The 25660-nt window shown below is 47.7% G+C and overlaps 2 protein-coding genes across 7 annotated transcripts in view; one reads left to right on the top strand and one right to left on the bottom strand.

Moving 5' to 3' along the window:
* Positions 1 to 25660, bottom strand: part of LOC119180953 (uncharacterized) — a 311773-nt gene that overhangs the window by 123978 nt on the left and 162135 nt on the right. Inside the window, exon 1 of one of the 4 annotated variants that reach the window (XM_037432097.2) lies at positions 11187 to 11216. The exons of the other annotated variants lie outside the window; for them this stretch is intronic. Within the exon in view, the coding sequence (XP_037287994.2) occupies positions 11187 to 11201 (15 nt within the window). The 5' untranslated portion in view covers positions 11202 to 11216. Of the gene's footprint in view, positions 1 to 11186; positions 11217 to 25660 lie in introns of those variants that run through there. 4 annotated transcript variants of the gene reach the window in all.
* LOC142774551 (uncharacterized) overlaps positions 1 to 25660 on the top strand; it is a 149475-nt gene that overhangs the window by 21305 nt on the left and 102510 nt on the right. The window contains exon 2 of one of the 3 annotated variants that reach the window (XR_012886439.1): positions 8337 to 8457. The exons of 1 other annotated variant lie outside the window; for it this stretch is intronic. The gene's annotated coding sequence lies outside the window, so the exon portion shown is untranslated. Of the gene's footprint in view, positions 1 to 8336; positions 8458 to 14719; positions 14811 to 25660 lie in introns of those variants that run through there. One more of the 3 variants, XM_075874976.1, reaches the window with a different exon arrangement.

The following is a 25660-nucleotide window of genomic DNA, read 5'->3' as shown; positions in this document are numbered from 1 at the left end:
CGAGGGTGCTCCAGACAAAAGGCTCGATTCTTCCGCACCCGGGGAAGAAAGAGGCTAGCAGCGAAAGAGCGCGTTGCCTACCGGTTAACACAAGAAAGAGAGCAGAGCCCGAGGCAATCGTTGCCAAGAAGACCCGCCGCTCTGTCGGAGGAAGAGGCCCCGAGCACGCTACACAACCGGGTCCTTCGGAGGTGAAGTGGAAGGAAGGCGGGGTGTGCGCTATAAGCCGCAGTCTCGGGACCTTTCTGCCGTCCGGATCCTCCGCGAGGATAAAATTAGAGCTCGCTCCCTCCGCATACACTCTTTCTTTCTTTTTTTTTTCGCGCAATCTTCGCTCTGTGTGCGTCCGCCAATCTCGAAGTCTTCAGCAGACCTCTCGTGGCACATCGTCTCTCGCTCGCTTTGTGCGCGCGTACTCGCGAGACTTATTGGTCGTCCAGGCGGGTCCGATGGCGCAACCGTAGGCGTCGCAAACGGTTTCGTAGCCGTCTTCCGAGTATACTGGTCGTCCCGATTCCGAGACGTCATCCTCGCGTCTCAGCAGTGTTCGCAGACCTGTTCTGGGTTAGCGCCAGTTCGGTTCATGATACAGAGCTGAAGACGTTGCGAACGAATTTGTTTCAGCTGTTTGAGTTAATAGTCCTGCACTACGCACGCATAGGTTCAGCTGTTACGAACGAATACAATAGGCCCAGCAACAACAACCCAGGAAGCGATTTGAATAGGTTTTGTTTCTGTAGCTTTTCTGTTTTGTATGAACTTAGTACTTTTGTTGTTCCCTGTTGTTGAATGTTAAGAACCATTAAGCGTGGTATTCAAATCCAATCATTTTTAGTGTCATAGGTTTGGCTGAAATGAAAACAGTGTCAGGATTCCTAACCGACAGGGCATTCCAGCTTTGAAAGCCGGCAAACTACATTCTGGAATGCAGTTGTGTTGCTACAGAGGCTAGTGGTTGACTTGCAAAGCACAATGCCCTAAAGAGTTGCGCAAGATGTACTCAGCCTGAAAAGAGATACGCATGTTTCGGCTTTAGTTTGTTGTTTGTTTATTCCTCCTATTTCTCCTGACTAACTTAAGTTTAGTTTCCTGGTACACTGAGAGGTATATTCATTATGGAAGAAATGCTCAAACGACTGCCTGAATATTGACCTGCTACGCAGCGTTCAGGAAGGGTAAGAGTTGTAAAAAAGAGAGGGCGAGATATGGCGTTGATTATGAGGACGAAGAGGCGAGGAAAAAAAAAACTTGAATGGATAAACACTCTAAAGTTTCCTATCCAGATCGTATTTGTGGAAAATTTGTTGAGAGCTTTGAATATAAGCTGTTGAAGATGGAACTAAATTCTCAGCAGACTGAAAAGAAAAGCATATCCGAGGTATTTATTCGCGTCCAATTCAGCTTCACAATGGACATTACCTGAGTGGCTCCGCGAGAGTAAAATGTGTTTATTCTCCCCTGTTGAAGGCTGCGCCTTGGAGTTTCGATTCATTTATTGCCTGCTTTCAGCAAGCAGTTGGCTTCGTAGGCACCTCGCGACTTATTGGGTAGTTCCACGTGACAACAGACGTCAGGAATGACGTCGATATGTCGACGACGCTTCAAGGGTTGAGGGTCTGTAACTGCTGCCAACACACGACGTGTGCGTAATGGCAGTATTTGTGGACGACACGACCATTGCCGCAAGAAATATACGCTGCTGTGGCTCCTTCGATCCCGCTTAGGAGCTAATTATGGCTCGCGACGTGCCGTGATGACAAGGGAAAAACAAAAGCGAAACGGAAGTGCAATCTCCGGTTGCGCTCCGAGTTCAGCGATGCCGTCACGAGAATGAAACGGTTATTTATACTTTGTGTCATACACCGCCAGGTGATGGCTGGAGCGCATCCACCTTGACGTGTTTGTATGTAAGCACACTTGTGCGTACGTGACCAAAATTAAAGGCCTCCTAATCGTTTAGTTTTGGTCCACCATCGAGCTAAACTTTTCTCAGTGACAAATCTTGCGACGCGCATTCACTATAAAATAAAAGCAGGCGAGGCGCGCTAGGCTGCTGTGGATATACGTTAGTGCTTTGCTTGAGCCGCTACATTTAATCAAACGTGTCGGTGGCACCTTCGAAACTCGGCGCCTGGGTGAACGCAAATATTGTTGCGTCGCAAACAAACACAAGTGCTCAAGCGTTTCGTGTGGGCGCTGAGTCGAAAGAGTCCCAATTAATGTTTCGAGTCTGTACTGCTACCTTGGACCTCATGTTCATTCTTTTTGCAACAACGCAGCCACTTTCAATGTCCAAAGACGTTAGTTACAAGGGCATGAGGGCGGTCAGTAGCTTGACTTCACTCTTACGCACATTTGCGGGGCCAGAATCCTAAGGCAGCTATCATTACAGGTCGATTTGTGTTCTTGGCCTGCATACAGCCGGAATAAGCATAAGGGGGCGCCAAGACCAAACATAAGGGGTGCGTTATACATTGGAAATAAAAACAACTTTTACACAGCGTCTGAGTTTATGCACCCTCCCCTCTTCTCTGTTTCTCCACCAGGCAATAATGCAAAGCTATGCCTCTAGTCTTGGTGTTCTTGTTGTCGTAAATGTACTTTCCTTAACTTATAATTTCACTGCATGCTACAGCACACACTGTTATGTGGTCATTTACAAAACTGTTTTCGCTTTGCGTGATAACTTCAGTTTCATCCGGTCGAGTGTAATTTAACAAAGACATTGAGGAGCACCTAATTACATAATCATACATCCCTATGACTAACTCCCGTATTCACAAACGCTCCTCGACTCGACTTTCACCCTTCACTTGAAAGAGTTGAACACTGCGCCACTGCTCGGCTGAAAATGACGCTGTGCTACTCTAGCATTGCAGCAGATTATCGCAGATATGCAGTGACTTGCCGTGCCTATATAGAAGGCGCTCCCATCGGCTTTCTCACGTGAAGGTGAAGCGTTGAGTGAAGGGACGTTCTAGAATGCGGGGGTAACAGTATAGGCAGTATATGAGAGAGGTGCATAAAGCCGTAGTGTAGCAATGTTGTTTTTTTCTTTTTCTTTATTTTATTTAAAGAAAAAAAAACAGCAAACCACATGAGAGGACCCGACACGCTGGTCTTTAGAGCTGTATTCACACGACGGATGAAATCGTCATTCGACCCCGGAGATCGCGTACTACGTCACCTGTTCTCGCGTCCCTGCTTCGGCTGGCGCGAAACGACCGAATCACAGTTGGGATCCTCGGTGAGCAATGCCCAAATCCTCGCCTGTAGCGTGAATTGTCCCCTGTCGTGTGAACGCTTGTTGTAAATGCTGGGACTGATCCGTCCGCGATCTCGTCCGTCGTGTGAATTCAGGCTCAAGCGTCACAACAGCGTCGGAGGCTTTGCACCCCGATGATGCACGAGACGTGCCCGATGAGTGGCCGTTTGGTGCTTGTCAGCATACCGTAAAATTCTGTAGATAATGTGAACAAAAACCAGCAGTTAATAAGGCCAGGCGAGGTATAGGAAACGCTAATTGTACTGTTCTAAGTGTATTGTAATAATTGTGATAGTGATGTCAACAAAATAAAGGAGACCAAAAGAAAACTTGTTCATATCACTAATACAATTACTACAATACACTTAGAACAGTACAATTAGCGTTTCCTATACCTTGCCTGGCCTCATTATCTGCTGATTTTTATTAATGTAATGCCAAAAAAACGAGCCCTCGAAAATTTCTATTCTTCATTAATTGTTTGCCAGGTTGTCCTGTTCCGTCATTTGGCTCAAAACCGCACGTACGCATCCAGCCCTGCAGGAACGCTTGTGCACCACAGAGCAGCCTGTGTACAACGCTTGTGTGCACACGACTGAGTCTGGAGGAGGAGGAGAAACCTTTATTCATCCCAAGATGGAAAGGTGCGGTGGTGGAGTGTCAGAGGAGCCTACCCAGCGTAGGTCTCCGCTACCCTCTTGGCCCAATTCAAGATCTGGTTGGTCCTGTGTGTGTGTGTGTGTGCGTGTGCGTGTGCGTGTGCGCGTGCGTGTGCGCGTGCGTGTGTGCGTGCGTGCGTGTGCGCGTGCGTGCGCGTGCGTGCGTGTGCGTTCGTGTGCGTGCGTGCGCGCGCGCGCGCGTGTGTGTGTGTGTGTGTGTGTGTGTGTGCGCATTGGCAGTGCGTCGACTGCGCTAGGTTTTTCGAAATACTGTCCGAACCTGCGGAGACGCTGTGATCTTTCGCCTCCGTCAGTATCCACTGATGCTGGTCGACCATCACTGAGGCCACGTATAGCACTTGGTAACTGTGACCCGCGACGTTGATGTGGTGTAGCGGTTACGGCGCATGCTTAGCGGCTGACCCGAAGGTCGCGGGTTCGATTCCGACCGCGTTGGTGGCAATTCGGTGGATGCTAGTGAATCAAGTGCTCTGCGATATCAGTGCACGATATAGAACACCAGATTGTAAAAGTATTTGGAGCCATTCACTGTGATGTCCCTGATAATCGTATCGCGGTATTGGGACGTAAACCCCGAGATAAAAATATTGATAATGAGGATTGATTGATTGATTCATATGTGAGGTTTAACGTCCCAAAACCACCATATGATTATGACAGACGCCGTATATAGTGGAGGACTCCGGAAATTTCGACCACCTGGGGTTCTTTAACCTGCGCCCAAATCTGAGCAGATGGGCCACAGCATTTTCGTCTCCATCGAAAATGCAGCCTCCGAATAATAGTAATAATAATAATAATAACAATAATAATAATAATAATAATAATAATTGATAAAAAGCTCTATGTTCTAAGCACACCACGCGCGAGTAGTGAATCTGCATTTTGGCGAACGAGCAAAGCCATTGCGGCGTCGGTGAGGCTCTTGCGCCTCCGTATAATTGCCACCGCAACAAAACAAAGTTCAGACAGCCATCGCACGCAATTCGCGACACAACCAGAGCGCGGAGCCGGGCACGAGCGTGCGCGGCCGACATTCCCGAGGGCAGCAATAGAGTTGTCCGGAAACTGTTTTCCGCGCGCAGCCAAGAAAATCACTGACGCGGAAACGTCGTTACGTTGAAGTGGCCGCTCCCACAGCCGCCTGCTGCACGTTGCTGTCCCTCTCGCGGGCAGATGGATTATCCGAGCACGAAGAAGAAGAGAACCTTATTTTGTCGGCTGTATACACTCGCTGCGTAGTGGAAAAACTGTGCAGTGTCGTATAAGGCTGGAACAGGTGGACGCGATTATGAAAGCTTTTGGTAACCCACTCGTTGTCGCCATTGGATTGTCAACCTTTTTTTTGTGGCAGTATTATAAATAGCTATACTTGATAATGTATCATAGTGTAAATGCGAAAGGATTTTCCGGTCAAAAATAACTCAATGTTTGAATGACGTTTCGGCCCATCGTACGGGACCCTTGTTCGCAATGATGTCCACAGGAATATCCACAGCGTATACTTGAGTGCGCTGTGCTTGAGTACGCCTACGTGCGTGGCGTAAGCAGCGATAGTATACATTATCGGAAGCGTCCCAGTTTGACGGAAGCCTGTCCCCGGCCAGACGGGTTGCCGTCAAGCTCTTGATTTCATCAACGTGTCATAATGGGGACGTGGTGTGGACGTGGGCTGACTTCCGGTCACGTGTCTACACTGTCTAAAAAAACGTGGACAGGAATCGGTTGGTCAGCTTTGCTTTAGCTTTTCAGGTGCGTTCGGTTTAGTTCACTATTCCGTTTAGATTGTCGTCGTTCGATGAATAACAAAATCGGCACAGAACCACATCTGATCGCGACTCGCGTCCAGGACAAGTATTGGTCCGCTTACCGAAACTTGGTGAAAATTGTCTTTTCGTCGTACGCTCTCAATCTTTCGGAACGTGCGGGACCTTCTGCACTTACAAGCTTTGCGCAGTTGCACAGGTTAGGCTTCACTGCAGTCGGCCAACTGGCCGTGCTAATTTTGACACGCGCTATTTGGGGTTTTAAATTGAGTCGCGGTTCCCTTGTCCTGGCCAGACCTAACATACGGTGGGGTATGCTAAATAATCCTGCGATTCATACGTGTGTGTTCCTCTACAGATTCCTCTTCATATATAAAGTTCCTCTTCAGGGACGAAGGTTCGTCGCAGTAGCCCCTTTCCTATTAAGTCAATATATGGGACAGACATTCCCCCCCCCCCCCCCTCCGCCTTTTCTTGCGCGCACGGCTGTGGTGTCACACTCGCTCGCACCAACTCTAGAAGCCAAGCCACCCTGCACGCATTTATGGAGACAAGGTGCGTGGCGGCGTACATGTGGGGCGGATTTAGTGGGATTTATTGACGGGCGTGGTAACGAGCAGCGCAATACGTGCCTAACCGAGACAAGGCGATTGCCCCGGAAAGCGAGCTGCGCACACTATTATCGTGCGGCCAGAGAGCGAGAAAAGAATAAGAACTACGACAACGAAAGTGCGTGAATAACGCGGCCGTTCCAGAGAACACGCAGGCCCTAATCGTCGGACATATCCCAACGCGAAAACGGGGATTGCTGCAAAAAAAAAAAAAAAAAAGCACGCGGGGAAGTCGTGCGGACGAAAACAAACGGGCAGCTGCACGGTGTATCGAGAGCGAAGTGCGTTCTGCAGTGGTTTGCGAAAGAGGGTACAAAAAGTGCACGAAGATAACAGCTATTATTGATATTTAAAGGAACAGCGATGTGAGACTGTAAGTTATATATTAGGCTGATAAGTTATACTCTGGGAACTCTAGATGCAATTTCAGTGCTCCATTTTTGTTGGAGAAGAAAGTCCAGGTTAAACAGACAAAAAAAACTATATAGAAGTTCTGAGTGTTTTTTGTAATGTGATCGCGCTTATCGACTGACGGAAGATAGGACAGGACAAAAAGTGCGCAATGCATTTCGCTCAGCGCAGTATTACAATGCCATGTCAACTAGCCCAATTCGAAGCTTCGCTAAATGTTCTGAGGGACTAGCCGGGGTCAAAGCTTCGTTTTTTAAGAGTGAAGCTCCTAAAGCTCGATATAAAACGTCGGGTGTGCGCAAGAAAAAAAAAAAAAAAAACTCGCGCCATTGCTTATCACCCGCGCCCACCGACGGTGACAGTCGACACTGCTGCCGCGCCGAGTTTTTCGGAGTTGCGGGAGCCATGTACGAGCGACAAAAGGCCCGCGCTTTTACCGGAGGTACCACAGCCAACCTTGCACGTTACTTTTGGCTCTGAAGTTTGGACACTCTTGTAAGCTCCGTGACAGGCTGCTGTTTGACTCTACTCTGTCTATGCCATATCGGCCCGTTCGTGCGCGCACTACGGGTAGCCAGGCGACGGGTACATATACTTTGGCAATGCGCAAGAGACGAAGATGGGCCACAAGAAAGGACAACGTCAACTGAGGGACCCTCCGAAATGGGGCGCCTTGCTGAGCGACAGCAAGCCGCCCTTCTCAGGGAGGCCCTCGAAGACCAGGTGTGGACCGTCCAGCGGGCCAGGGCCGTCGCTGAGGACCTCGGAAGATGTTCCTCGAACGATGTGTCCCTAATAGCCTAGACCCGGGCACGCCAACAACCGTTGGACAAATGAAGTTCATTCAACTTAACTGTCTACGCTCAAGGGAAGACCCAGCATAAGCCAAGAGGTACACGTTAATTACCTACAGGGTCAACCAGATTCGCTGTTTTTAAGCGTTACATGGCTAGTCTTCAATCCCCTCCTCTCTCTTTTTCTTAATTTCGCGCTGAAATTGCCGAACGCGGCGCCACGGAATTCGCTTTGTATTTTTCGCATTTGGGTGTCATTGGCTCATGTCATCATGCCATCATATTTTGCATTACTCGTGCCCGACAGTCGAATTTCTCGTTCAGTGAAGCATCTAAGGCTTTCGCCATAATGAAGAAACTTTTTGAGCTTTCCGTATGGATTTGCTTTGTGGCTTCGTACTACGAACTGGCGGAGAGACCTCTTTCTTTACTTGTTCCACAGAACTGATATGATTAGAAAGTTCTATAAAACGTAAAAAAAAAAAGCCGTGCTTTTTCTCACGAGTTCCCTACTTAGCCCACATGGCAATGACTCTACAAATGGTGCGCGTTGACCAAAAAAACGCGACTGGTTCGATGCGCAAATGAAACAAAACTGCGTTTGACGTGGTACATAGGCATACTCTTTTTTTCACGTTTTCCCCCGCGTTCCGCGACGGTGCTTGCAAGAACGCAAAGAGCTGGTAAAATACGACATGCAAAAGACTGGTTGCTTGGGTGGCCTACAGCGCAGCACATTCTGCCTTCTGATCATGATTTTTTTTCACGTCGTTTCCTTTCTCTCTTCTCTTCTTTACTACACCATCCAGATGCCACACGCAAGCTGTACTACAGCGTGAAGGAATGAAGGCTGGCTTGTTTCATGCAAATTACGGCACAGTTTTCCCGTTACCTCGAAGAAGGAGTAAAAAAGTTATTTCTTCCAAGACCCGCACGGTAAGAAACCATTGCAGTTTCAGCAATGACGTATGGTCCACGTCTAGTGCGTCTGGGAAAGACGTAAGGATAGAAATTGTGAGCGCAGCCGAATAAGGACGAAAACACGCATACACGCACGCATCATTTTCTAGCATGACTACCAGCCAAGTAGCCCACCAATGTGTCCCGGCGGGCTAACAGCATAAGCAAAAACTTTTCTAAAGCTGAACAAAAGAAAGAAGAAAATTTGCAATCGCAAAGTCCTGAAGCTGAAGCCTTTTCGCCATAGATGAAGCCGCCGAAGGCAGCACAGAAGGGAAGGCTGTGGAGGCTTCACGGAGTATTGGCAATAACAGTGCGAACATGAGTTTTGTGGGAGGTGTTTCGTTCAGTGATCACAGCAAAAAAAGCTGCATGGGAACAAAATTTATGGCTTTTTACGGAGCCTTTGCCAAAGCATCGATATCCAAGTTTGCCATTGTTTTCAAGATTTGAGCAGCACTTCGCGCGCATTAATAATGGTTATCTTGGGTGGTCAATGCACCAAAGCGGTTTTGTATCATCGCACTGAATTCTATACACGCCATTTCTATTAGTGCCTACCGCACTACATTAATGATTGGACAAGCAGCTGCGGTTCTGTAGATAATGGAGGGCTTCCCTATAAATCTGAGCAGCGTTCCGAAGTCTGATAATGTCTGATAATAATACAGGGTCTCTTCTGCATTCGGCGAAAGCCATCTTGTTCTTTTTTTCTTCAGTTCGTGCATTCATCCACTCCCCTCTGAAAGCGTTCTGCACCCTATAACGCGATTTTGCGTTGCCTCCGTGATATAAGGCACTACAAGCTTTCTGCACCTCATCTTGTTTTTCACTGCTTCAGGGAGCGACCCACTTTTGACCAAGCGATATGTCATCACGTGACGTCACGTAACGTCATATGATGCGTTGAATGATTCTAGCGTTTTATTGGGCGTCTAAGGCATTCGCCCCGAACAAACTATTCCACATTTTACGAGCTCAACTAAGTGACGTTATGAGGCACATAGGACCATAGAGTTTTCTAAAATTACCTAGAGGGGACTCTGACGCTGCGATCGTTCAGCGACAATGGGAATGATGGGTAGTACACACATTTGCCTAACCTTCCTACTTGCGGTCGGCGAATCGTACTTACGGCTGCGTTTATTGCTGTGTTTCGGTTTTGTTTTGAAAGAAAGCTTCAACCCTTTTGAGCTTCGTGACCCGATTTGAAAAGGTAAGTCTAAAAGAATAAGATGGTGAAGCACAACCGCTGAACATTTGCCAATATTTGTGTCGTGATCAAACAGCTCCAAGCCACTCGAACACACACGGAGCCAAAAGCAGGCCACAAGTGCGAAGATTAGACAAATGTGTGCACTACCCATCATTCCCGTGCTCGCTGAAGCGCCGTGCGTTGCAGCTCCCACAGACACTAGCGCCAGAGTTCCCTCTAGTGTATATTAGGAAACTCTATGCACAGGACGTCTTACGCATCTCTGTGTCTGCGCTTGAACGAATATTGTGAACAAAGATGTGTGATTAGCCAGTCCAATGCTTCACCTTGTGCTCTATTTGTGTCATTCGCTGTATCTATGTTAACGCAGTCACGAAACATCACGATGAACGCCGGAGGAGGCGTTCACACAGAGACGTAAACCAATAAGGTTGCGTGCGCTCGTATATACCTGATAACTTCGAGAGCGACCTGTTAGCCGACATAAAGAATCCATCGATAGATCAGTTCCGTTTGACTGAAACGCCGTTTAACCGAGCGGATTCGGTCGAATTACAAAATTTATTATTTTCAACATTTTCGTTCAATTGAGGGCAGGGTCGTCACGGTTATTTAGAAAATGCAAAAAGGAAACAAAAAAATAGAGCTAGGACGCGTCATGCAGAACGGAAGTCTTCTAGTTTAACAACTACTTTACTGGCGCATATATCCCGAGTAACTGTTAAAAAAAATAATCAGTTAAGCATTCAACTAGACGAACCAAGGTCCAAACCAGCGCGTTAATATGCAGGACATAAAATGCGCCGACTAAGATGCCAGTAGTTGACAGTAGATGATATCACATATTGAGCGTTCATACTGTCATGGGAGTGGGAATATCCGAAGAAAGAAATGTATTTGCAGTATGTACTTAGGGAGTCTGTCAGCCAAGATGGCGGAAGAGCAAAAAGAGTACCGTGAGCGATAATGATGATGATGATTGTTTTTATGAATGGCACACACGCACTCTGGGGGACTAGCCAAGAAACGGATAATTTATAAATAAAAGTGGCCACATTTAGATTGTATGACTGATGAATTATAGAATAGGTAGAGTAAATAATGATGCTAACATAAAAATTTCAAGTCAAGACCGCACTGATTCAATTAAAAATCTCTACAGCGGAACAGACATCCCGGGGACAATTACCTAATGAGGAGGCTCCAAGGATATAATATTAGAAGTAATGAAATTCAATTCGATTAATTAAACATTTTGAGACTGTTTTCTATGGTGAGCGCTAATTCATCACCAACTTCATCGCCTTGATGAAACATTCCTTCGTTCGGTCACGGTTGTAACAATATACTATTTAGGATAATTCAAGATTGCAAATAAATCTAATTCTTGAAGTCCTGCGTGACAGCTATTGCGGTTTCTCCATGCTATTCACCTCGGCAAATAATATATACGCATAGATCTCATTTTACAGTTTATACTCACGTTTCTGCATTCCATTTTCACTTTGACACATTTCCATCTTCCTTGTTTGCATGTATTTCCTTTCCTATTACGACACTAAACACGCACAGATACGCCGAAGGTCACAGGCACGTGACCACTCTTTCACGAACGGTTACGAACTTGTTCACTGATGGAGACGCGAATTCCTGAGTGAAGGCAACACTTGACGGAGGGTATCCGATCGTTCAGTGATCCTTGGCAGCGTCTGCCGTATCGACACGCACCTATTAAGCGTCGCACTCTTCGACGGAGGTCATAGAAGAGCGGACTACTTTGTGGCTGCAGGACTCGCTCGATGGAAAGTTGGCAGATATTGAGGGTGCTGTCTGAACCAACTCGTCACTTTCTGGTCAACAGCGCAGACTGCGAAACACAAAAATAACATCCCAAACAAGTGTGCCGGGAAGTTTTAAAATTACCTTTCTCTTTCTGTTTGTCTTGTCTTGCGCTAACAATAACGACAGCGTAGTCGTTGCTTGAGGTATCCAAACTGTAACAAGGATCCTCTTCCATCAACTTCAACGCTGAAGTACAAAAAAGCCTCGTCAACGATGACACACTTGTCACTTCACTCCGAGCGACAAAAGAACAGGCGAGTGGATGGCATGAGCGGGCGGGCCGGGATACCTCTGACACATCAAGAATGAACTACCGTATACTCCGCACTACAATTCGCAGCCACTTTCTTCACACGTCACAAAACTGTTTACGTAGCATCGACATCCCACTCGAACACACAGGTGGCCGAATTTTCGGGTGCTGCTTGAGGGGAGAGTATTCACCGAGCAGACGAAGAAGTGGAACGCACGTCGTGGATTCGATATCGCAGCCACCGTCGATGCGTCTCGTCCTGGTCGCTCTGGGGCTGCAGAGTTGCACAATCGCTTTCGCGATACGTGCTTGGACTTGGTAAGGTGGACACGGTCCGCGATACTGCGAAATGAGGGAGTTGCGCGCGCCTATTTTATATTAGCTCTATGCGAACACTGTATCCACACGGCGTCCGTTCGACGTAGCGTTGCGGCACAGTTCGCGATGCCTCAGGGGTCGATGATGATGATGACGTGCGCAGGAAAGAGAGCCTCGAAGATAGACGCACGCGCGAGCAGCTATCCGGGCAGTAGTGCGGCTCGTCCGGAAAACAGCATCGCGTGGCACTAATCCGTGGATGGGAGAGGCCTCCTGCATCGGGTTGTGGCGGGCCAACCGGTCGTGACGAGTGGCGAGGAGGTCCGCGGGGCCGCGGAAGGTATAACAATAACGGCAGAGCGGGCCGTCGTCCACTGCGCTCAGTGGAATCGCTGCGACCCATCGAGAGGAAAGTGAAAGAGCTCACGCCTCAGAGCACACGCGGTGGTGAGAGAGAGAAGGGAGAGGATGAGATTTTGGATAGATGGCGTCCATCCCCTTCGCTTTGCCTTCCTGTCCGCCTGTCCGGACGTCCTCCTATCCTTTCAGCACCATTGGTGTGCTTACGATGCGAAAGTCTTTAGGTTCGATCTAATATAGTCGTCGTTACGTGCCACGCAGTCGGGTGCGACACGCTGGTTGTATGAATGCTAGTGAGACGTATGTAGTACAGTTCTATTTAGCTCACCTAGAGGTTACTCTGTGTCTTGCATGTCACCTTGTGCGATCTTCATCGTGTGCTTGGGACAGCTCGTTTTATCTTGCCTTCCACCTTGGCTCGCATTAGTCTATAGCTTCAAACCATGAGCGTCTCGCGCGACATGTTGCCTTACGTACAGTAAAGCGTCCATGATCACAATAACCTCCTAGGCCATATAGTTATTCGTAAAAAACAGTATGCAATTCAGTCATTCCAAGTCCTGGGGGTGCAATTAGTAATTTCGGCTTACCTGTGGCGATAACCACTTGGGATGAATAGGTTTTTGCATACCGATCGAAACAAATTTCAGTTCGTGGTGGACAGTTTCAAATCCCCGCTAGACAAGAAAAAAAATTAAACTTCTTACTGAAGATCGACAGCCGTCTTGAGCCGCTCGGTCACACGTCATTCAGACTGATTCATTCTGCACGCAGAATGCAGTGAAGAACCGCCAGTAATTATTGGACGATGTTGATTCAGGTGCGATGGAATTGAATTGTTTTCATAGGTGAAACCACAAAGTCCGTGAAAGACAAAGGAAGCACGTTGCTAGACATTTGTACAAATAGGCGCTAGCTTCAAAAAACCTTCGTACCATCCATATATATGTTGGCCTTTATGCATGCAGGCCTTCACACAGAACTTTAGAGAGAATACATCATTAGATTGAATTGTTTCAACGTGTATGCCTGACCGCATGATCAAGCAGAATGTTGGAGACAGTGAGTACTGATTTTGTAGGCAAAGTTCGGAGAAGACAGCTAGCAATATGGGAGCCGGAAGACAGTCGCATCATCCGTCTATTGGTTTACAAGGCACCTCTATTTTCTCCTTATGGAAGCGTATGAACTTGTTCACGCGAAATAAACGCTCGTGTTGTTAGCCAACGCGAAGTCCTGTCTGTATACATATTTCTAGTCCCGTTTAACCACGCTGAAGCCATCCGAACAAGCTCAATTTGATGTTCTGCTTAGGAGACTCTTGATAAATGCGTGTTCTTTCTTCTTCAATATCGTCATTCTACTTCTGCAGTTATTCAACGCAAATAATGTAGTGCTAGGCCAAATGAAAAGCCAGTGTTGTTAGCAATGAAGATGCTTTTCGGACGACCTATTCAACTGGAACGTGGAGTTCATGGCAGCTGTTGTTTGGACTGACATCGATTAAAGAGAACATAAAACAAAATATATATGGTAATTTTGTTTCTTTGTTTGAATGTTCGTATTAGGAAGCGTTTGGCGTATCGGTCGTGCGTTGCCCCGAGCGCAGCCACCTGTTAAGTACGATGCACGCGCAGCCCAAGGGTCGTTTCTCCTTTTCCTTCGCGTTTGAAGGTGCAGCGAACACTGCGCCGAAAAGCGTGCTCCCCGTGAAGTTCGGTCCCACTGTGTGCTAATACGGCTCTGCAAACGTTCAGAGTGTGGTGGGCTAATCACAGGTGTGTGGAGCATATAAATTTGTTCGCTCCGGCAGACTGTGTTGGGAAAGGTACGCGAAAAATTCGGCAGCTGGTTTTACTCCTGTGAAACAGGAAGGCGAACACGCGTCTGCAGTCGCCCGTAGTCAATAAACTGAAATGAAACATGCCGTGTATTAAATCGACCATATGAAGGCCTATATAGCCTGAACTTCTGGCGCGCGTGTATATATATTCAAAGGTGTGCAGACTTCAGAGAAATGCCTATTACGCATTTTCAAGGCAATATACGGACCTACGTAGCTGCACAGTTTATGATGTGACTGGCGATGACAATAGTTACGGCGGAACGAATAATATCTTAGTTTTTACGTCCCGAAATCACGACATGACTGAGGATCGTTCGACTAATTTTTTTTTTTTTTGCATTCTGTTGTAACGTGCACATGGGTTGGCATCTCACAGTATGGACATTTACCATTCCAGCGAAATCGACCGGTATTGATCGCGCGCGGTCTTCGGGTCAGCAGCCGATCACTGATCCACCTTGGCAGACTGTTTTACTGGAAGTATACAGGTACGTATTTATTTGGATCATATCGATGAGCAACACAAGCAGCATTTTTCCAGCTAGATTTGTCGGAAAAGCTGATCCCCACTCTATACGTCACTATACTTCTTTTCATATTCACAGTCTGCAATAACGCGTTCTGGTCAGCTGTCGGTCCCTTTTATCTTATATACGGCTACAGTATTCAACTTAACCTTGGTTCTTCTTTTATTTGCTTTCGGCCAGAAATCGTCCTTATACGACCGTCATACACCATTACGGAAAGTGGACGGAGCAGGTCTGCAGTGAAGCATTATTGTCCTCTTAATACTTAGCGATCCGTAATCTTTTGACGCCGACTTGAAGCAGCGTCGTCGTCGGAACGCGCGGCAGGCACGTTCCAGTCGTCACGCTTTTTCTGCTTGCCGAATGTGCGGGCGGACGTCCGCTCCGCGTGAGACGAGACTCGGCGCGAGGCCGACTGACCCCCGCCGAGACGCCGTCGTCCAGCCAGCGACCATGCGGCCCGCTTCGCTCAAACGATCGCCGCCGATGGGGTCAAAGCCGTCTCTAATGGCCGCACGGCGGCGTTGCGAAAATGAAGACGGGACGACGCCGAGACGTGCACGAAAGAAACAGCGTCGGGTGCGCTTTCGCCAGCCACGTGTTCAGAACGATGATCAAGGTGCTCAGTCGGGCCACTTAAAAATAAAGTGGAAAAACCCCGAAAAAAAAAGATACCATTTTCTATGCATTTGTCTGTAATATTATTAAGAAGCCAACGGGGTCGCTGAGCTGCTGGTGCTTCCTTTAGGGTTTTGTGAATGCGGCATAGCGCTATACCGCGAAACGGCGCAATGGCTACAAATTGGCAAATAATTGCAGACATTACGGTGATGCGATAATGCCACTATGGTTAGATTCCTTGTTTGTAATTTCGCGTGACCTGTACATCTTCGTCATGAAAGTATAGATAAAGCGTGCACACATGAACAGAATGTGCGTCAGAGAGCAACGTCTGCAAATTCATACAATAGTGTGTGAAATGAAATGGATGACATCCTCACGCGCGATCATATGATGCGATTATGCGAGATAGACGTGGGCACCTACGTGAGGCAGCTCAACCACTCCGAAGCTGCCGCCTCAATGTCATGATGTTTCCTAACTATTCGGTACATCAAAATACACAGTAGCGTTACGAATGCAGTACACTTGCTCGACGTTCTAGCTGTGACAGTTCATCGCAGATTAGCTGGTGTTTTCGTTTACCGATTAAAGCACTCTGTATTAGTTGAGAAAGAATGCTGATTCGACGTGTCCGAGAGTCGTTAGCGTTCGACGCAAGTCCGCGTTCATCCGATTTGTTTCGCGTAGCCAGCGTGTGAACGGCATACTCGTGCTCCCACAAGACCATCTACAGACCTACTCGTTTGCAGCTACTGCTTACGTAGCTACTCCTTAAATAAAAAAGAATGGAAAAAAGAACTATGGGGGGCGAACAACAGAAACTCAAGCTAGGCCGCACTGCCGGCTCGGACGGAGTCCCTTATAGCGAAGGATCCTGCGCGAAAATACGTTTAGAGGTGGACAATGCAAACGCGCAAAAGGACAAGCTGAAGGCCAAAACTCGCGAAAGTAAAGAGGTGGGAGAGACGCTGTTGCGATGTAAGAGGCACACCTTCTTTCGCTTCTAAACTGCGCGGAACAATTGCTGTGCAGTTCGCGTCGTTTGCGAGAACGCAAACGGCGCAGGACACACGCTAGAGTTGCGGCACTAGTTTTCTTACATGCGTGCGGATGGTGGTTTCGCTCGCCACAACTGCCGCTAACGATTGTCCGTGGAATCCTCTTCAAGCGAGTGCTTTTTTCGAAGCCTCTTTCGAGCGTCGTCGACCGTCCCTTCGCGCCCTTACCAGTGAATGGGCCGGCGTTCCTGGTTTCGTTAATGTCGTACAGCGTCGGGTAGGCAGCAGAGCCTGCAAAGGAGGTCACTGATGCGTTTTCGGAGAGATGTAATAAGCAGACTTCTCGCACGCATTTACGTCGCACAACCTAGCGACGACTGGTATTCGTAGCCTAATCGCCCAGCGTCTCCCAAGCTCTTCACCGCAATGCACGGACTTTATTCAATCTGCGCCCTTTTCAAGATATTGCAGTTTTCAATGATCAGCTGTGTTTAAATAAGCTTCTGTTGGCTACGGATGCACTACATTATAATCGCGGACGTCTTCACGCCACTTCGAGCTTCTCCACTTCGTTCTTAGCGCTGACGAAAACACGAAGGAACTTCGGCGTATAGTGAGTTCTCGATGTTTCCAATCAAGACCGTTCGGCAGCGGTGTCATGAGCGGTCTCCATTGGCTGTGTAATCTGTTACGTCGTTTGCAGCGTCGTTCCGAAGCACGCTTTCCATTGGCTGCGTTCTGAGTTAGCTCGCGATGTCAAACGCTTGCTATAAAGCGTCCCGGCGTCAATGTGACGATTGCGGGACCGCGTTCGCCAGACGAACGCCTGCTTACGGCTGCATGTTTCTCCAGCGGCACTGTGGCTTCGACGGCGACGTCTGGTAAGATTAAGCACCGGGAGAAATTTGTGAATTGTTGTTGTGGTGTTGTCTATAAAACACCTTTGACTTGCGGTTGCGAATACATAGGTCAATCTGGAAGGTGTGTGAATGAAATACTAAAGGAGCACAAGTACAATGTAGAAAGAGCTGTATGTGGTCATTTGGCACTTCACTGTCAGAGGTGCGGTTGCGTTCCTATGTTCCAAAACACCCGTATACTCTTTAAGGCCCGTGACAGAACCACACGTGAAATTATTGAAGCTTTTGTAATAGACAAAATGAAAGAAAAATGTGTGAGTGTGGCTTCCATAGCATTATCATCTAAAGAAAAGAAGTATCTGGAATCTTCACTTTGACGGGATAGTGTAGATTGTCGCTATCGGTGATGACACGTGCATGGGCTGTGCTGTATTCTTAACGTGACATTATCCAGGTTTTATCGGTCTACTGTTGTATAGACAGCGTGTGTGATCGCAAATAAAACATTAGTTGCAAGTTAGCGCTGTGTGTGTGTGTGCATCTCTCCTTTGTGTGTGTCCTTGTCGTGGTGCGCTATACCAGTGAAAATGATGAATCTCAACCAACTAGCCCGGCAACGTGCCTTAGCGACGTCTGTGACCACCTTTGGTTCGAGAATCAATGAAACGACTTTATTGTGAAAATCTGCTGGTCAGAGAACAACCACCGTTATTAACGCATTCCGAAACGCATTTTACCTCTCATTACACTCTTCCATGAACGTGATCATGTGAGACACTGCGTGGCATGTGAAATAAACACTGTGGTAAACCCAAGTCAAACGTGCCTAACATATCTCATTAAAGAAGCGCGAACCCGTAACCAATAATTGTGAAAGGCTTCATTGCAGCGTCGGGTTGAACCCACTGCGAAACACCGGGGCCGATAGCTTCAGGTTTCGCTGGTTAACAATTTGTGTGGAGTGTTTCGGCGGCGATTTCTTTTCACTGCATTAGGGGTAAAAACGACAGGTCAGAAAACTAATTCATCGAGTTTATCGAAACGTGAAAGCATGGGCGTGACAGCGAATTGAGGTAAAGGACGGTGTTGTTATCGCGGAGTAAATGGCAGAACTGTCCACCTTCTACAGTACAAGTCTTGTTATCTTGCGTACCCGGTATCGTGTGATTCTTAAAAGAGAGCAACGAAGATAAAAGTGAGCCCCGTGACTGTCCGCATCATAGTGCGGCACCTCATCAGTGGCTCACGAAGGATGGGAGTGAGGAGGGATTAAAATGGATAGGGAGGATTAAAAGGGATAGGGGTAGAGATGAAGACACCCACATATAGAAGTGGGGAGAAGATAGGAAAGATGGACGCGGTCGCAGGAGTCCGAGGACGGGGCACCACTCAGCGAGAGCTTCACGGCGTCATGAGATGGCGGAGGGCGAGTCAGTCGGCCAGAGTGGCGCTGTCGTCGGAGATCGCGGGGGCACAACTGGTAGGCATGAAATCCAGCGAGTGAGTCCCGGTATCGTTCTCTGCGTAATACGTCTATGTTCGCCAGCCTTCGTTTCATGCAGTACCAAGTGCAAAGTCATTGCTTCGATTTACGCACGTTTTCGTGCGCTACGAGTGCTTCCGCGAGCCGTGGCGCAGCCCATGGTGTATAAAAGTACGGCCATCTAACCATCACACTGGTTCTCTGTGCGGCTCTGCTCGGCCCGAGTGTGTGTATAGCAGGTCATGCGGGCACGCTCCACTTCCGGCCGCTGGCTGCCCTTCTCCAGCCAGAAGCGGAACCGCGCGAGAAGGGGCCGGAAGCTCACCTGGGCAACGTCCTTGCCGACGCGCATATTCAACGCGTCGACGAGGCACTGCAACCATGCACTACCAGGAAGTGTATGCATATGAACGCGACAAACTAGAAACACAGAAGTCTGCCTGCGCGTACTCGCCCATGCACATTGGCACGTATGTGGGTGTACGTGTGCGTGCGTGTGCGTTGCCTGCAGGAGCGTAGCTAAAACGGGGGTGGGGTTACCATTCTTATCTAAAATTGAAAAAAAATGAGGAGTGAATTTTTTATACGATTATGAGGCTCGCGGTAGGGGAGTTTTCCTGATTGGTTTTGACCCCCGGTATTTGCTTAACGTGCACCTAAACATATGTCCATGGATCTCTCGGCGTTTAGCTTCACTCAAGAATTTTTTTTAAAATTGAGCTTGTGTTACTCATTTCAGTGAGTTCAGACTTGTCATGTCTATGAATTAATGGATTAATTAATAATTAATTGTATTACCAGTTAGGTCTGTTTTCGGCACGTTAACTCTCATTTGGATCCAACCACTCTCCAACGAAGGTATTGCTTCCTTTTTAGTTCAAATGCTTCTTTAAAGAAAGTCATATACGTGGCAAATCAGCACTGGCAAAAATGAGACGGAGGACTCTTCCGTTTTCGTTGGAGTGTTCCATCGAATCGCTGTCCTCGTGACTGGGTATCGCACCCGCGTCCTCTTGCTTAGCACCAAGGACATGTGTCACCGTACGAGGAAGGTATCCCAGGGGAGCGCATTTCTCGAGGAAAGGCCCGACAAGGCGAGGCAGTTTACGACCAGCGGGAATACGAGACGATTGCGTAGATAAGCGAGAGCGGCTGCACTTAATTACGAGCGACCGCGCGTGTCAGTAAACTGCGACGCGATCGAGATGAAACTCTCCCGGGGTGAACAACTTCTGAGAAACGTGAGGCATTTAATCGGCGACTGCGCACTTCTTATCTCGGGTGTACACTTGCCACTGAACTGGCTCGGAGCGATGTAGCCCCAAGAACAAAGAAATAAAATGGGAAGGGGGGAGTGAACTAGACGCAAATAAATGTGCAAGATTGTACTTGAAATACGAGTGCATAACTTAACATGGACACAAGAAGACGGGTACCTGCTTCTAGTGTCCTTGTGTAGTCACCGCTCGTGCCTCAAGTATCATGAATAATTGACTCGCCCCATCGGCCATTTTTACAAAGCTGGTTTCACCAAGGGTACGCACTGTAGCCTGGTCCTACCAGACCTTTGTATCTACGAATTATCACAGAGTGTTGGGACATTCAATTCCAAGACAAGTTTCCACCCGCAATCTATATGGGCAAAACAATTTTCGGGAGTCTTATTTTCACCGCAAAAACCTTGCGTCACGTTACATGTGCAAGAAGCTAACATATGACCCAGTTGGAAGATCCACCAGAGTCGGTTTGTCATCTTGTGATTTGTTTGGGTGTTCACACTAGGTTTTTCGGGTGTGGGTACCAGCATTGTGTGGTGTGTTTAGGTGCGAGAACAGGTTCCAGTCGCCGTGAGCACACCATAACAGCCCCTGGTGGGTACGCCACAATACACTGCAACAGGTGTCTGTGGGAACGTCAGAACACACCGTGACAGATTCTGGTGGAGACACCAGAACACACCACAACTGGTCCAAGTGGCGACACCGGTACACACCACAACTGGTTCCGGTGGGGACACCAGAACGCACCACGACTGGTTCTGGTGGGGACACCAGAAAGCACTACAACTGGTTCTGGTCGGGACACCAAAACTTGCTACAGCAGGTTCTGGTCGGGACACCACGAAGCACCACACAATCGCACTACCATGCGTGTTGCGACAAGTATTGTTATATCGCCAGTGGCAATTTGGCTGGGCTGTGGCACTAGGGAGCGGCGTATAACCTGCGCCATCCCGTTTCGCCATTCTCGCCATTGTACCAGCGTCACTGTACTGTCAGAAACAGAAACAACACTAAGGTGGCTTCCTGAATTCATTATCTCGCGAGTTCAACTTTTGTAGTTAATATCATATTACCAGCCCTCAACAGCGCTTATAATAACGTTGAGTGGCATTAGCTAAATTCTGATTATTGTCAGTTGATCTCGATAAAAATGGGGCCTGGTGTTGAGCGACGCTCATTAGTCTTGGCTGAAGATTGCTAAATATTTAGTACTGGCTATACGCAGTTGTGGCATTATCGTTTTCTCAAATTCGATATCACTCAAATGCTTTCTTTTTAACTTTAACTCTTTAAGCCCCTGCGGCGTAATCCTTTGAGGTCCTTACTTTTACCATACTATAACGTGAGGAGGATTGAAAACAGAAGACGTTGTGCTCTTGTAGACGTTTGTTCAATTCCATCATGATGCCGAAATGTATAATGGTGGCACTTCAATGCAACAAAGATAGCGTTTGGCTGCCATCTGGCCAATCGAGACTGAAGAAAAGGCGAAGTCAACATTGCCGAAAGAAAACGAATGTTTTCGAGGGGCATATTTTGTTGTTAGGCGCGCCAATTTAATCCAGTAGGCAATTAAGGGAAGTTAATTATCATTGTAGTTGTGGCGAAAATACAAGTGAAAACAATTGAACGAGAAATCACACCTCCCGTCAGAGCGATCCGAACCCACAACATAGGAGAGCACCGTACACGTGTACATCGAAGTTTGGGGGTTGAGAGCCCACCAAGGCAGTGATCTTCCGGCAACTTTGATTCATTTGAAATTACGTCACCAAGTCCGCAACAGTTAGCATTCCCTGTGCTCGGCGGCTGACTCGAAGGTCGCGGGTTCGATTTCGGTTGTGGCGGTCGCATTTCGATGAAGGCGAAACGGTTGAGGTCCATGTACTCTGTGATGCCAGTGCACGTTAAGGAACCGAGGGGAGACGGAAGGCAAGGAAGGTCCGGCATCTGGAGAGCCAATCAGATGACGCCGTTAAGGAACACCAGATGGTCAAAATGTCCAGGGCGCTCGACTACGGTGTGTCTCATAATCATATTGTTGTTTTGGGACGCTAAATCGCAGATGTTGTTGTTGTTGTTGTTTAACGTCTCCTATGTGTTGACTGGCCCTATTGCCTGCTTCACTGATTCGGTTAAATTCAACATAGCAGGATCCGAAATGATTCAAGAGCTTTTGTTCTGTCGTGATATTGATTGATTTAGAAATCTATACAGTGTCGTCTCTTTGCGATCTGTTGCAACAATGCTAGCTGTGGATGCCGCTACCCACGTCCTCATTCTCCACGTATAATTACGTTTGCGCTCAAGGCGAATGAGTAAGCGTGCGCTGCAACGAGACAGCGGCAGCTGCATCTGACCTGCAACGCCAACACAGGTCGCGGTAGCAGAAGGCGAAAATAAAATCAAAAGCGGAATAATTAATGCCCGACGGGCGTATTAACGTGTAATTCGTTGACAGGGCGAGCCGTCCTCGCGCAGAGCACACGGCGCGTAAAGGCCCGGCTGGGATGGAGTGCCGCGGGTTACGATATGCTCGGCGCTCCAATGGAAATGCGCACGCGCAACTGGTGCGGCTCGACAAACACGAAAACGGCGTTGACATGACCGTTAGCGCCTTTTCTCGAGCCAACATGCTACAGCCATTCAGGAAAATAAAACGAAAAAATGTTATCACTATAGGTGCGTCTGAAACGACGTCGGAGTTTGGGCAAGCGATGCTAGTTAGCTGTTTAGTAAGCGTTAACGTATCGAATAAATGCGAAATCAAATAGGCACACTGCAAGAAGCATAGTGGCATACAGAGAAACAGCCGCTGATGAACAATTAAAACATAAGCGCGTGTGCTTGAGGCATCTGTTGCGCAGTTTTATTTCTCTGCAAGTGGGTCATCTTGGAGGTTTTTCTATAGCTACAGTGCGTCACCTGCGAAAGTGGTCCAATGGTGGTAATGGTCGACCACTGATCCGGAGGTAGCATTATCGAACACTGGCCGCTTACCACGGATGCGAAAAGCTTCAGGATCGTGTAATCAGATTTAGGTTCGCGTTAAAGAACACCAGGTGATTTAAATTTCTGGATCACTCTGCTATACGGCATTCGACATAATAATGTCGCTCGAGCAACGAGCGCGCTCATGTGACTTTTTGTACAATTTTGAATTGAAGCCAGGTTTTCGCTGAATATCACGTTCACATGTTGCTCATAAGGCGGCGCCTTAATAAAGCGGGAATGTTTGTTTCTCATCACATCAAGTGTGCATCTCTTACCCAGTGGTTCTAGAGGAGGCGGTAGCAATAAGGCAACTGAACATCTGGCATTTGCACCTATTCTCGCCCAGACCACAAAGTTGTGAAAGTGTAAGTGGCTGTAGGAAATCCTAAGTTGCGCTAAATTACAACGGTTATACGGTGATCGGCTGCTGATTCGAAGATCGCCGGTTCGATACCGGCTTTAGCGGTCGCATTTTTTCATGGACGTAAAATGTTAGGGGCCCTCATAGTTTGATGTCAGGGCACGTTAAGGAACACTAGATTGTACGAATTTCCGGAACTATCCACAACATATGGCGTCATTCATAATCGGGGTTTTGGCAAGTAAAATGCTCGTGTAAAATTATTTAAGCATGTCTATCTCAAGCATAAACGTATACATCCTACACATAAATACAGTAAAAAATACAAGTGCAGTAAATACAGCGGAATAAAAGACAATGCTATTATCAGACCGAGAAAGAAATCGTAGCTTAACACGGGGAATGTTTTGGATGGGACATGGTAACTATAAAATCTTGGCTACCTGTCCTTCTACTACGAGCCGTGCTATGAGCAAAGTTCTAGCGTTTCGAATAAACGATGGAGTAGTATTTATTGGGCAGTAAGAGCTGGACGGGCTGTTTGTTTCGCCGAAGAAATAAAATAAGAAAATGCACGTCTGGCTTGAGCTATAACGCACGTGCTGTTTCCACCAATCGTGGCAGCATGTGTATAATCCACAGACACCAACTGCGAGAAAAAAAAATACTAAATGTGATAACAGAACGGAAACTGAGATCGCCTGTGAGCTGGAATGCGCTAGCACAGCGATGACTCGACTGGAGGGGAAATGCCGCATGGCGATTTATTGCAGTCGACGAGACCCAGACCACCGCGGCGATCACCGCCCTCCGCTTAACACAAACTCTGGGCTTTCGCATGAGTGGAATTCTTGAGGGATTATATAGAGCGCGTCAAGCCCCGCTGTGGTGTTTATACAAGGTGCGCACTGAGTCTCAGTGTCTGGGTTTCCTGGTGCATTATAGAAGGACGTTGGAACGAATGCACGTTATTATTCTTTTTTTAACACAATAGAAAATTTTTGCGAGGAAGCTGGCATGTCTTATATGAAAAAAAGAAAAAAGAAATGCAGAATGATAGTTGAGAAGCTAAAACGCCCAGTGTTGTGGAAAGCACACTTCCTTGACGGCTTAATAATTGCTGGACTTGCCAAAAAAAAAAAACAAGATATGATTACGAGGCACGCCGTTTGGCCGAGGACTCCGGGTAATTTCGAGCATGTGCGCTTTCTTAAGCGGGTACTGAAATCGCCTGGTGCACGAGCTTCTAGGATTTTATCTCCACCGTCTCCACCGAAATGCGGCCACCGCGGCCGAGATTCGAGCTCGCGACCTTCGGTCCTATTAAGCAGACGTTGTCGCGGTATGCGCTATCATTGCGACTTTGTGTGGAAATTCAAGCTGGCATCGCCACCCACACGATTTCCTGCATTTTCGGGCTTGCTAAGCGTACTTTCGTCTAAAGTGCTGGGCTTTAGTTAGTGTTCGTCAAACGATATGGTAATAATAAGTTTTTATTTTTTTCTCTCTTCAGTGTCCCTTTAACAACGAGTAAATGTCATATTATAGTCCGTAACGTGCGAAGTTTTATATGAATAGGTCACGTATAAGAAGGCATATCACACTGGAAGGAACGACGCGTTGAATCATATGGGGTCAATGACGTACATTGTTTTGAAGAGAACAAATCGCAACATGCCTGACCAGCTCTTCATCAGGGTTTAACGCCTGCGCCAACATGCCAACCGTAAATGCCAAGGCCAATCGCAGTAACTTTCGTGTTAGACTTGTAAGCATGCATAGCACCGAGGTTTCGTCGGGTTTTCATCCGAGACGTTATTCAACAAGCGCGAGTTGCTCATATCCACAGTCGTATTCACACCGCATCGGCTTCATGCGTGCAGGCGTGTGGAGCGCGCAAAAGCCCCACCACGGCGGCTCGAATGGGCCATTCAGCGTTTAAAAATAGCGCTCCCATACACGCAACGTCCATAGGTGTCAGCTGCGACGCCCTACATGCGCGACACACGAAGTGGGGCGCTGAGCCGAAGTCCTATGCAAACTCGCCATACAGAGGGACGAGAGAGAGCGTTTACAAAAGTCCGTGGGCTGTCACTCCGCGGGTGATAAGCGTATACGGTGAAACGAGAAGCGAAGTTCCGGGAAGCTCGACTCAAGCTAAATAGACGGTGTACCGGCACGCCAAGCTAAAAGCCCAGTTACTAAGCC

The sequence above is a fragment of the Rhipicephalus microplus genome, chromosome 10 (assembly GCF_043290135.1).
Source record: "Rhipicephalus microplus isolate Deutch F79 chromosome 10, USDA_Rmic, whole genome shotgun sequence".
Taxonomy (NCBI): Eukaryota; Metazoa; Arthropoda; class Arachnida; order Ixodida; family Ixodidae; genus Rhipicephalus; species Rhipicephalus microplus.
Note: the sequence above shows the minus strand (reverse complement) of the source record. Positions and strands in the feature narration are given on the sequence as shown.